The 11,943-nt window shown below is 47.1% G+C and overlaps 4 protein-coding genes across 4 annotated transcripts; 3 read left to right on the top strand and 1 right to left on the bottom strand.

Annotated features, from left to right (window-relative positions):
- On the top strand, positions 1–657 carry LOC112890589 (ethylene-responsive transcription factor ERF015-like). The gene has a single exon (XM_025957454.1). The coding sequence runs from the start codon at positions 1–3 to the stop codon at positions 655–657; it is 657 nt and encodes a 218-aa protein (XP_025813239.1).
- Positions 658–2,734: 2,077 nt separating this feature from the next.
- LOC112890588 (ethylene-responsive transcription factor ABI4-like) lies at positions 2,735–3,568 on the top strand. The gene has a single exon (XM_025957453.1). The coding sequence runs from the start codon at positions 2,735–2,737 to the stop codon at positions 3,566–3,568; it is 834 nt and encodes a 277-aa protein (XP_025813238.1).
- An 849-nt stretch (positions 3,569–4,417) lies between these two features.
- LOC112888518 lies at positions 4,418–6,983 on the bottom strand. The gene is made up of 3 exons (XM_025954743.1): positions 6,783–6,983; positions 4,991–5,112; positions 4,418–4,919 (listed from the first exon to the last, which is right to left on the bottom strand). The coding sequence occupies exons 1-3, from the start codon at positions 6,928–6,930 to the stop codon at positions 4,599–4,601; spliced, it is 591 nt and encodes a 196-aa protein (XP_025810528.1). The 5' UTR covers positions 6,931–6,983; the 3' UTR covers positions 4,418–4,598.
- Positions 6,984–7,526: 543 nt separating this feature from the next.
- Positions 7,527–10,057, top strand: LOC112891154. The gene is made up of 7 exons (XM_025958088.1): positions 7,527–7,607; positions 7,789–7,868; positions 7,974–8,044; positions 8,588–8,658; positions 8,740–8,821; positions 9,405–9,454; positions 9,971–10,057. Exons 1-7 carry the CDS (start codon positions 7,527–7,529, stop codon positions 10,055–10,057), a joined length of 522 nt encoding a protein of 173 aa, XP_025813873.1.
- Positions 10,058–11,943: the final 1,886 nt, after the last annotated feature.

Genomic DNA, 11,943 nt, shown 5'->3' with positions numbered 1-11,943 from the left:
ATGGTGCGGCCCAGTAACGCGGCGCCGCCGGAGCGGTCGTCGCCGCCGCCGGGAGAGAGGAGGCGGTCGTACAAGGGCGTGCGGCTGCGCAAGTGGGGCCGGTGGGTGTCGGAGATCCGCCTGCCCAACAGCCGCGAGCGGATATGGCTCGGCTCCTACGACGCGCCGGAGAAGGCGGCGCGGGCCTTCGACGCGGCGTACCTCTGCCTCCGCGGGCCCGGCGGCGCGGGAGGGCTCAACTTCCCGGGCTCGCCGCCCGACGTCGGCCGCACCAGCGACCCGGAGGAGGTGTACGCGGTCGCAGTGTCCCACGCCAACCGGGCCGCCGCCGTCGACGCCGCGGCTCCGTGGGACGATGCAACAGAGCAGCCGTCCGAGCCGCATGACGGCGGCGCGCCAGTGCATGCTGCGGCGGTGCCGCCGGCCCCGGCAGCAGCCCCGCTGCAGGTGCCCGCCCGGAGCTCCGACTGGGCGCAGCTGCTGATGGCCGACCTGCCGCCGCTCTTCTCTCCAACTTATGCGGAGAACCACGGGTACCTGCCGGTGTCGCCGACGGCGGCGGACGTCAACATGGACGAAATCGGAAGTGGCTCATGCCCGGGGCTTTGGAGCTTCGATCCTAGTGGGGCTCCCGTCACTGATCATGTTGACATTTGACATCGAAACTGGACAAGCGCGCTCGATCTTTCCTGACATCCAATGATGGCGACACCGGGATGATCGATCATTCAGGTCGCCCATCTGGCCATCTGTCTCTCTTGGCTCTTATAGCTAGCAGCGTTGACGCCAGTCATCGCGTCAACGGGTCTCAGGTGCTGCATGCATGCATGTTTGTAGGAAGTAATAAAGATTCGTTTTTCCTCCACCACGTACACGCCATTATCAGTCATCATAGACTAAGGATTCCAACATGGCATCGATGCATTTGCAAACTATTGTGCCACACGCCTCTATGGTGTTTGAACTTGATTTCTATCCTCGTAATGCAGTACTACTTCCATGGTCTTCTCTCCTCGTTTTTCACCTTGTGTCCTCCCCTCGCACCTCTGTTGTACAAATCATGGGCGCCGTCAGGCGTAGACTCACCAGTCAGTCGATCAGTCGACACATATACGCCGCAGTTGAGCCAGTCGTCCAGCCATCTCAAAGGGCACCATGCACGCCGGCGCCGTCGCATGATTCTTGGTTGTGATTTTAATTATTCTATTAAGCCATACCATTCACGTAATCCGGTATGGAACTTACTGTCAACTCCGTTGCATTGATGTTTGACTCATACAATTAAGACGAATGTTTGATTCCGATCCTTTTCTTCCTCCATCTCCTCTCCTCTCTTTTCTTCTTCTTCCCCCTCTCTTCTCCTCTTCCACCTTCATCTTTGCCTCGAATGGAGTTCTTGGACAGTATGGTGGGGGGGGGGGGGGGGGGCTCTAGCCCCATGCACCCCCCTAAATTTGCCCCTGTGCGCCGGTGGAGGGGGTGGAGGGGCACCTCGTGTATGGACAACTCATTAGCGCTGATAATAGAATTTCATCACACGTTTCTGGTTCCTAGCAAAATGTGTCGGTACACACTAGAACCGGATATGTTTGTGCAAGCACGGCAGCGGCCGTCTTTTTTACATTTCGACCCTTTTAGCCAAAAAAACTCATGTTTAGATCCCTGAGTGAAGTATTCCCACGTTTGGACCTGGGGTCAGCGCCATGACCTATGGCGCCGAGATAACACGTCTCGGCGCCGTAAGCCATGGCGCCGAGGTGATAGCCCCACGGTAAACGTGGCGCCGACATAACATGAAGCTCGGCGCCATAGGCTATGGCGCCAAGCTCAATGCCACACATCTCGGCGCCAAGCTCGGCGCCATGGCCTATGGCACCGAGCCTGCTTTTAAAAATTCCACCTCCCCTTCTACTGCCGGGCGCTGGGCGGAGGCGAAGGCGGCATCGGTGCTGGCGCGGGCGTAGCCTCCCCGCCGAGGGTGGCCAAGGGTCCCGCGACAAGCGGAGCGGGGGCGCATGCGGCGGCGGCGCCGGAGATCCGAGAGAGGGCGGAGGGAAGAGAGAGAACCGAGAGAGATGGCGAAGGGAGTGAGAGAGAGAGCGTAGAGAGAAGGAGGAACCGGGGACCCCACGTGGCAGGGAGCTCGGCGTCAAGATCCGCGGCGCCGAGCTTCCTACCACGTCAGCGTCACTGCTGCAGCCATGTTTACCGGGGCTGCAACCTCGACGCCGAGACGTGTTACCTCGGCGCTGTGAGTCACGGCGCCGACGTCAGGATCCAAAACCGAGAATACTTTCCTAGGATCCAAACTTGATTTTTTTTCAAAAAAAGGTAGCGGTGGCAAAATTTCTTCGTTGGACCATTGGAGCTGAAACGTCGTACTCCTAGTCTCCTACTCGTTTTCCGACCGCAGGGGGCTTCGATGCTTCCAATGTAACGCCAATCCGAGCTGTCCCTTCTTAGATATCATTGCCAGTTGTCATCGCGCCACCTAGGAAGAACATCCGGTGGACCATGGCTCACATCACTTGACGTGGTCCCACCCGCTTCCTCTCGTTCTGGAAAAGATTCATGGAGGCTGAAACTTAGTACGACTGTAATCGTTCAAGCTAATCAATAAAGCCCTGAAGACTGGAGCTGTCAACCTACCTACGACGCACAGTGGCTTTTGCGGTGCAGCCATTGCCCATTGCTCGATCGGTGCTCGTGCTAGTTGGTTAGCTCGTGACCGACAATGCCGGCCACGGGGTCGTCCTCGTCGTCGACGACGCGGGGGCGGGGGCGGCACGCATATGCACCCTCGCCGTCGGGCAAGAGGAAGTACAGGGGCGTGCGGCGGCGCGGGCGCGGGAGGTGGGTGTCGGAGATCCGCCGGCCCAACAGCCGCAGGCGGATATGTCTCGGCTCCTTCGACACCTCGGAGAAGGCGGCGCGCGCGTTCGACGCTGCGCACGTCTGCTTCCGCGGCCCCGGCGCCATGGACGGGCTCAACTTCCCGGGCTCGCCGCCTGCCGTGGGGCGGACCAGCCACTTGCGGGAGGTGCGCGCGGCCGCGGTGTCGCACGCCAACCACGCCGCGGCCACCCCGGCGGTCATGACGACGGCGGCGCGCCCAGGGAACGTGTGGCCGCGGTGTCGCACGCCAGCAGAGCCGTCGGTGCCGCCACAGCGGCGCGGGAGGCGGCAAGCTTTGCCACGCCGGGCGCGCTGGTGGAAAGTGTGTGTGGCAGCGCCGGCCCCGCCGCACGTGTACGCCGCCGCGGCGTCGCACGCCAACCAGGCAGCCGAAGCCGATGCTGCGCCGGAGGCCGCAACGGCGGGTGACCGCGGCCTGCCGGTGGAACGTGTGGCCGAGCCGGCCCCGCTGCAGGTGTCCGCGGAGAGGCTCAACTGGTCGCAGCTGGTGGCCAACCCGCCGCCGCTCTACTTGCCAACTGTGACGGGAAGCCATAAGCACCTGCCGATCACGTCGACGGCGGCGCCACCAGACGACTCGGAGGAGAACGAAGACCGTCCGTGCCCTGGCCTTTGGAGCTTCGATTCTGGCGGCTCGTGCTTTCGCCACTGAACGCTCAAATTTTGGTGGCACTCGGAGCATGTTGTTCCTCGGGACTAAATTTCAGTCCGGTTATGTTTAAACCAATTAGAAGTATTAAATATATACTAATTATAAAATTTATCGTATAAATGGAGGTTAATTCGTAAGACGAATCCATTAAACTTAATTAGTCCATGATTTGATAATATTATGCTACAGTAAATATAGACTAATGATGGATTAATTAGGCTTAGTAGATTCGTCTCGTGAGTTAGTCTCCATTTATACAATTGATTTTACAGTTAGCTCACATTTAGTGTTTCTAATTGGCATCCAAGTATCATCTGGACTAAAAACAGTAACCGGATCCGAACAGCCCGAAGGCTTGAAACGTCCCAACACCTACTCATCTGATATTTTTTTGACCTTCCTGCTTGTCAGTTTTCTTGTCATCTTTACTTCAAATTTTTTTTCTTGTGATCATGACATCATGTCATGACGTTGTCACCAGTCAATTAGTCAACGGTCCTTTGATGAGTGCATGCTTTGTTCCCATCTCAGTTGATTTACCATTGTAGATAAAAATATATATCAATTGATTTTTTTCATTGAATAAATGAAGTCTCTGTTGGTATGGACCATGTCGATATAGTGACAGTAATTCAGATTACAGTTGCAGCACCACAGTGAATAGGGCTGCAGTGAATACTGCTAACTCATCATATTGTTACCCTGAAACGGGAGCTGTGAAGTTGGAACAACTCCAACCTGGCAAAAGTAATGGGTTAGCTGGTTAAACATGGTGTTTCATCCAGATTCTCAGCGAATGAGATCTTCCTGACAAGCTACATGGCCAACCATATACAGGAACATTCAGTCTTCAGCGCTAGTGCGAGCATAGCAGCAACATCAACTTCTTCCATAATCCATACAGAATTGATTCCACTGAGTCATAATCCGTTTTGATATGATACAGCGATTTTCAATAGCTACTACACTAGAACAAGTTGGTACAAGACGTTCCTCATTAAGAACAAGCTACTTACACTGACAATGCAGTTTAAGACGGTACAAGATAATTGATGAAAGCTTCAGCCTTTGGAGCCAAAGCTTTCATGTCCTCACGTGCAGCCAGTTCATTGTCCTCAAACTGGAATGCTGGAGCGCAGGTTACACCAACAAAGGAATAATGCACCGCAGGGTCTCTTCCAGGAGCCTTGACAAAGACACTTCCATCTTCAGTAAAGGACTCAATGTCGCAGGTCAAGAAGGCCCCGAACCATACGTTTGGAGGAACAGTGTACTGTGGTCTCTGGCCTTGCCGTAGATCAGGACCAACCACTGTTATCTTGATTTGTCCATCATCATGCACCTCAAATACCTGGATGAATGGATGATCTGAGCAGCGTTCTCAGAGAATCAAACATGTCATTTTCAGATAAGTTTGCAGACCGTGAGAGGTTCTCCTAGGTAGTAGTGCCAGGTTTCAGCACAAGGGATGCGGTGCAATCGAGCAATCTCCCCAGCAGGCAGTAGGAAATAGATGGCGCTGCTCACAGCTCGGTCCACCTTATCTACAACAAATGGAACACAAAAAAATTATGAATTAGGAAAAACACTGCAAACTATCCAAGTAACCATGAGTGTTATTAACCTTTCGATATTTGGGGAACACTGCAGGGAGATGGGGATACCGATAAAGATGTAGCCATAGAATTAAAGCAGGGTGGATGAAATGGCGCCGGGCATGTGGCATTCTCTGTGACAAGAAGGTGCCTCAGAAGCTAAAAGGCAAGTTCTATAGGACGGCGTACTAGACCAGCCATGTTGTATGGTGCAGAATGTTGGCCTACTAAATGGAAAATGTTCAACAGTCAAGTGTTGTATAAATGCACTTGTCGTGTTGGATTTGTGGTCATACAAGAATGTACTAGGTCTGAGACGACAATATTCATGATAGGCTAGGGGTAGCACCAATCCAAGGAAAGCTTGTCCAACAACAGTTGAGATGGTCTGGACATGTCCAACAGAGATCCCAGTAGCACCAGTGCATAGCAGAATCCTAAGGTAGGACAATAATGTATGAAGAAGTAGACTGAACTTGACATGGGAGGAGGCAGTAAAAAGGAACTTACGAGGGTGAAATGCTCATAGAAATTTGTCCATGGATTGGACCATGTAGAAATCAGCTATCCACAGGCTTTAGATCCCCCAATAATATCAATATGTTGGTCTTACATCTATAAAAAAAAAACTTCCTCTTTCTTTTCCTTTTTATTGGTGGCTTATGTTGGGTTTCAACTCTAGACTACCCCAACTTGCTTGGGACTAAAAGGCTTTATGTTGTTTTTTCAGATATGATGAACCACTGAAGTTCATAGTTCAGAAATCAGTAGGATCCAGTGGCAAGTTTCATAGAACTTGTGGAAACAACAAGTTACCGATGGTTGCTGGAGCGCTAGCAATTTTTTTAACCATCTAGTTTAGGGGCATGGAAATCAGACAGGCTATCTCCCACAAGCTGAGCGCATTGATACATATTCAGGATATCTTCTTGTTTGGAAAAACAGTGAAGTCATAAATATCCATACACCTCATGCATGAGCACTGTAACAAGAGGCCATGGCTGAATTTTGGAAGTTAGTCAGTTAGGATTAAGAGTTCTTCAAGACAAGACAAAGTGTCAGGAACCATATGTTTCCTCTCCGTTAATCAAAAGAAAGAAATAGCAACAGTTTGCACTTTCCAATCACTTGGGAGAACCTGACTCCCTGCGCGCAGCAATAGCTTGCCTCAGCTTCTAACATTATACTATCTCAACTCTCTCTTTTTTTTTAAAAAAAAGTTAAAAGTATTTGAGAAACTGCTCCTGTTATATAGGCAAAGAAAAGGCTCACTTGGCTGCCTTCCAAGGCCAAAAATGAGGATCTTAAAGTGCTACTAACAGCTCATGATCATCACATAATGCACTTACCTGTTTCTCCACAGCTTTTACACCATTTCCTGATCTAGATTAAACTAACCCTGAATTCCTGAAACACGGAGCTCCGAAACAAATCCCCAATCGACCAAACTGCCACCCCTTCACAAAACATCACCGATTACAACTACTTACAACAAGGGGCCACTTTCAATAGGGGCTTCTACCGTTCTCTAATATCTATATCCACCGCAAGAACTAGATCTAAACAAAGGAAACGCGAGAGCGGTAAGGCAATAAAGCAGGGAAACGCGTGAAGCTTACAGCGGAGCGGGAGCACGGAGGTGGGGAGAAAGATGGAGGGGTCGCGAAAGGTCTCCAGGTAGAAGCCGCCGTCGGGGTGGCGCTGCAGATCCAGCGCGGCGACGATCTCCGCCGCCGTCTTCTTCTCCTCCGTGCTCGAGAGCGCCATGGATTATCTGGTTGGTGGCTCGCCTTGGCCTTATTCGTTCAGGCCGGGTGTCTTTTTGAACAGTCAGCCCAGGTGTCTGATGAACAATCCACATAGTTTCATCTGAGCCGTTGATCTGCGTAAAGGCTACAGAACCAACGGCCAGGATATACCCAGAGGCCAGAGGCAGAGGGCAATGGACCTTGCTCTCGGTCGGGCTCTGTAGGGCGCGTTTGGTTGCAGTAGATGCAGGTTGCAGTTGTTTTTTTTTCCTGGACAATAGTTCGAACCATGCTCCGCTCGTGCAATCGTGCAGCTTGAGCCCGGCTGATGCAACACAAGGCTCACGCCGCATGGACTGAAAGTGTGAGGTGCGGAAAACGAAAACAAAGTTTGGCAACCAAACAGCAGCTTGGATGGACCTGGATGCATGCATGCATGCAACCAATCTTGCTAGTGTTGCATGCAACTAGCCTGGCCAGAGGAAGCCTGGTTCAGGGAGGCTGAGAAAAGATCCAGCCATCCAATCACACCCGTACCCACGCAGGGGAGACGAGCAAAGTACCAACCCGACCGGACCATCCACCGCCACCGCGCCTATCTCGCTGCCGGCGACAATGTCCCTGGCGGCCATCTTCGTCTTCCTCCTTGTCTCCGCGGTGCAGATGCTCGAGTGCGTCCTCGATCTCGCGAGAAGGGTCGGTGCCACGAATGTTCTTTTTCTTTTCCTGTCCCAGATTATCCTTATGCGAAGAAAAGATTAGATTTTGGGCGAATTGAGGAGCTAACAGATCATTCTGTATCGAAAATATGATGTCCCGTCTGTTTTCAGTTGTTCCGTTCCGGTAATGTTGCCCTGACCTGTTGATGATGTTCCAGAGGGGATCAATTTCTGACGATCAGCTCAAACTACGGATGGAGATCACGCAACTTCTCAAGGAGGCCAGTGCACTATCCACGTAGGCAATTCGGATACACTTCTCCTGTGATTTAGCAATTTTGGTATAGCTCTTCTCCTCCTCTTTTTTTTCCTACTCTGATTCCTTCCAGGATTTTGTTTGCAGGCCCTCGACGTTTGCGCAGGCCGCAAAACTCAAGAGACTGGCTGCTGCTAAAGAGAAGGAGCTGGCAAAGAGTAAGAGTTCAACTCTTGGAAATTCTTTAGAAAATATTTGAATTCTTGAAGTTTTGTTTGTGCCAGTTCATTTTTTTTAAAAAATGAAACGGTAAGATCGTCCCCTAATGATTATGTATTACTTCTTCCGTTATTTTTTGATAGACCTGTTTCACCTTGAAATATTGACAAGGAGAAGAACCATGCTTATCATCAATTAATCACATCATTATGTACTCCTAGTTAGTGGAAATCATTTTCCGCGAGGACTCCTCGGTATTAATATCATCATATGCATGCACCAAATTTTTCAGAAGAGAAAAAAATCAGTTTGAAAATAGATTTATCAAAAGAGAATGGAGGGAGTATTATTTTTAAGAAAAGAATATAGTGCCTTGCTTTGGCAATAGGAAAAGTGAAATTTCCTTCAATATTAACTTGTTCCTCATGCCCTCACTGGTATCGGTATCAAGGCAGTATCCATTCTTGGAAATAGTTGGTCCAAAAGTACAGTTGCAATTCACAACTTTTTAAAACTCTCTTCTTTTGTCCAATTTATTACAGTACAAGATCTGAACATTAAAGGAAAGCAATCTTTACACGAACAACATGACAAAATTTTGTTGGTCAGCAAGGTGATTCATATGGTTTTTATTTTCTAGCATTCCTGTTTGTATGTATAACTTCAGGAGTGTCTCATCAAATTCACCTGCTAGGTTCTAATCTATGGCGTGCTCATTCAGTGGTTTTGGAGTACTCCTGTAACTACTGTTCCTAAGCACCTTCTCCAGCCATTCGGTACGTTATTGACATTTATCAGATATCATCTTGTTCCAAAACATTGTCATCTGCCTGAATGCCTATGTTTGCTCACTGCTCTGGGGTAGTCCTTTACTCCATTTGCCTACTAATAGGGAAAAGTTGACCTTTGCTTTCATGTATTGGTGACATTCGTTGGATGACTTTTGTTTCTAATATAAGAGTTCCTTCGAATTCAGCAGAATAATCATCATCATTCACCATTTTCCCTAACTTATTTCATGCACTTGAGAAGATTAAAATCAACCCATAGTAGGTCGGTTAGCAACTGCAAAGTCTTCACAGAGAAATACTGCAAAAAGTTAGGGCAATTAACAATTTTCAGATCATGACTTTAAGTAATTGTTATCAAGCTACACTGCTGTAGTTTTGTCATGATATCATTTTTTGGATTTTTTTATTTCACTAATGAATTCTAGTTCCTTTGTACTTGCATGGTTGTTCTACAATCTGGGTCTTAGGACCAAAACTGTAATTTTTTTCATCCTTTTTGTTTCACTGGATCCTTTTCACATAATGAAGAATAATCTAGAATTGAAGGTTAATTGCAAGTGATTCACAGGAAGGTTGTTTTCCTGGAGAGGTGTAGATGCTGCTACAGGCCGTGTTGTGGTAAGGTTTATCAAACTTTTAAGGGCCACAATGTATATAGACTGATTCGACATAAATCCCTATTGTACGAATGCATGTTTATCTTAATTCTCTTGTTTACCAATTTAGATTGAGGGGGTATTTGAATCCAAGCGCTAATGCCCAAAAGTGCTAACCTTTAGTACTAGCACATCCAAACAGGACAGCTAATAGGGTAGGCTAAACTTTAGCAAAGATATAAGTGCTAATAGGTGCTAAAGTTTAGCTTTCAACTTTAGATGATCCAAACAAGCCCTGAGAAGTCTCTACTAGGTCACTCGGATTATAAGTTAATTAGGTAAATGGTAGGCTAGAAAAAAAAATAGTGATGCCTTATTTTTATTTCTAAGTTTTAACCCTCTTGTGTTAGTTGTGACACAAACGCTCTAGTTTTAACCCTCTTTAGTTTTCTTCGATTGGTTCAGCCTTTCTTTCTTCTTTTTCTTGCTGGAAAGGGAAAGCTTTATCTTCTCCTAATCCCTCATCTTGCTGATGCAGGTTGGAATTCTCCCATGGCTATTTTTGACCTCTCGTGTCAGCAAGCTGCTGAGTGAGAAACTTGCGCCCATATTTCTGCATCCTTAGGCCCTTCTGATAGTGCTTTTTTATTGTTTTTTCAATTTGCAATTTTTTATGATCACTCCATCTATCTACACCTGCGGACTTTCCACAGGAATGGAATTAAGTCCATGCCTTAAATCATGCTTGTTCCTTTCCTGTAAATATTGCTATTCTTATGCCCCAAAAGTATTTTTTTCTAATTTTGACTAATTTGAGTGTAGATTTTCCACCACAACTGTACCCCCTGCGTTTAAAGTTACAAGGCTAATTTTTTTTCCTTAGGTTCAGACTTTAACCGACGATTACCTTATTAATTTAAAGTTTGTATGATACAAAGTTGATGTCATTACGATTCCAAAATATTTTTTCCTCGAATACGTAGTAGAGCTACGCATCTTTGTATTACGTAGAAGAAATAATTTAGACACAACGTGCCACCTAGCAGCGTGTGCCATCGGAAATTACATTAGCATTATATTACAATAGTGAAACAATGATAAACCAATAATTTTGTGGAAGAACACGGAGAATAAACAAAAGAAATATCCAGAAGGTGTGCAAAAGAAAAAGGAAGTTGCGCTCGCATATTCTAGTGCCTCATACTTTCAAGTATCAAAAAAATTCAAATGATGCACATCCATAGTACATACATTGATGTACTTTGTATCAAAAGTTGGGATGCAAACTCAATCTAGAGACAAACTCAAAGTGCATGAGGCACTAGAAGACAAAATTCCTGGAAATTTGTCTTGTAGTGCTTGCATATGGAATTTGTTATTTTCATATGAATTTTTACAAAATGATTTTGCATCTCAACTTTTACCATAGAGTACATCTAATGATGCACTATGGATATGAATCGTTTGAAATTTTTTGGATACTTGCAAGTATGATTTTTAGGGGGTTTTGTCTCGGTGGTTTGCACTTACCAATATTTCCCGTCTCCTCCCGTCTCCTGCCGACGCGACTGTTCCCGTACCAAGATTATAAATAGCAAATAGTGGGCTGATAACGAATTGTTGTCGGGGTAGTGACTAATAGATAGCGGGTGCTATTGCAGATGCTAAATTCCAGTAACGGAATTTAAAGATCGGCCATAAATTTGAGTATATATGTCATGAAATGGAACATCACTTTCTAACATATTAACAGCAACTCTAAAAGACTCTCTATATCTTTTCTCATTATTAGAAATAGAGATTTTGATTGAAAAATATCCTCCAACAGCTTCTCTAAATGGTTATTCAAACGTAGCCATACTCCATTCTGTATTTCTCGCTAGCTAAAGATAGATAATGCAAATAGCTTTTTAGAGTGTACAAGATATAGAACTGTTGGAGAGGGAAAACATATAGAAAGTAATTTTTATGCAGAAGACTCTCCAAATAATAATTTAGAGAGTGAAATTTAGAAAAACTCTTGGAGATGCTCTAAAAACCTACTAAAATACAAAACGCTAGCAGTTCAAATCACTTATAATTTAAGAGTATAATAGTCATCTAATTGCACTCAAAGAGTAGATATGTAAAGCATGAGAGGGTTCGAAATTTGTAAATCGATCCATCAAAGTATCACATGAGCACCATCCCCATAATAGCATCCTAAAAACTGCAACAATTGTCATAATTTCCCAACCGCTACCCGATGGCCACTACTTCATAGCGGTAGTGGTAACTGGCCGCTACAGCTGCCTTTTGTTATCTTGCCCCTACCCGCATTTGGCCCTAATTGCTCTATTACCCGCCATCCACATGTGTCGTTGGTATAGCCTTCGGCTCCTTGCCACACCGCCACGCCACCCACTACAGATCCAGCCCCTACCTAGTGACCCCTCTAGATCCGTCAACGCAGAGCACATCTCAAACCCAAGCTCCCCTCCTAACGTAGCTGGCATTCTCTACTAAGGGCAG

The sequence above is a fragment of the Panicum hallii genome, chromosome 4 (assembly GCF_002211085.1).
Source record: "Panicum hallii strain FIL2 chromosome 4, PHallii_v3.1, whole genome shotgun sequence".
In the NCBI taxonomy this organism is placed as follows: Eukaryota; Viridiplantae; Streptophyta; class Magnoliopsida; order Poales; family Poaceae; genus Panicum; species Panicum hallii.
The sequence above is the reverse complement of the archived record's forward strand: the minus strand, read 5'-3'. Positions and strand labels throughout refer to the sequence as shown.

What these genes read in the sequence shown, in the direction of transcription:
- LOC112890589 (XM_025957454.1), top strand. Translation starts at nt 1, where the DNA reads ATGGTGCGGCCCAGTAACGCGGCGCCGCCGGAGCGGTCGTCGCCGCCG.
- LOC112888518 (XM_025954743.1), bottom strand. Translation starts at nt 6,930, where the DNA reads ATGGCGCTCTCGAGCACGGAGGAGAAGAAGACGGCGGCGGAGATCGTC. An exon ending in CTCCGTGCTCCCGCTCCGCT is followed by an intron (nt 5,113 to 6,782) that starts GTAAGCTTCACG and finishes CATTTGTTGTAG; the next exon opens with ATAAGGTGGACCGAGCTGTG. An exon ending in ACCTAGGAGAACCTCTCACG is followed by an intron (nt 4,920 to 4,990) that starts GTCTGCAAACTT and finishes CCATTCATCCAG; the next exon opens with GTATTTGAGGTGCATGATGA.
- LOC112891154 (XM_025958088.1), top strand. Translation starts at nt 7,527, where the DNA reads ATGTCCCTGGCGGCCATCTTCGTCTTCCTCCTTGTCTCCGCGGTGCAG. An exon ending in TCCTCGATCTCGCGAGAAGG is followed by an intron (nt 7,608 to 7,788) that starts GTCGGTGCCACG and finishes ATGATGTTCCAG; the next exon opens with AGGGGATCAATTTCTGACGA. An exon ending in AGAGAAGGAGCTGGCAAAGA is followed by an intron (nt 8,045 to 8,587) that starts GTAAGAGTTCAA and finishes AATTTATTACAG; the next exon opens with TACAAGATCTGAACATTAAA.
- LOC112890588 (XM_025957453.1), top strand. Translation starts at nt 2,735, where the DNA reads ATGCCGGCCACGGGGTCGTCCTCGTCGTCGACGACGCGGGGGCGGGGG.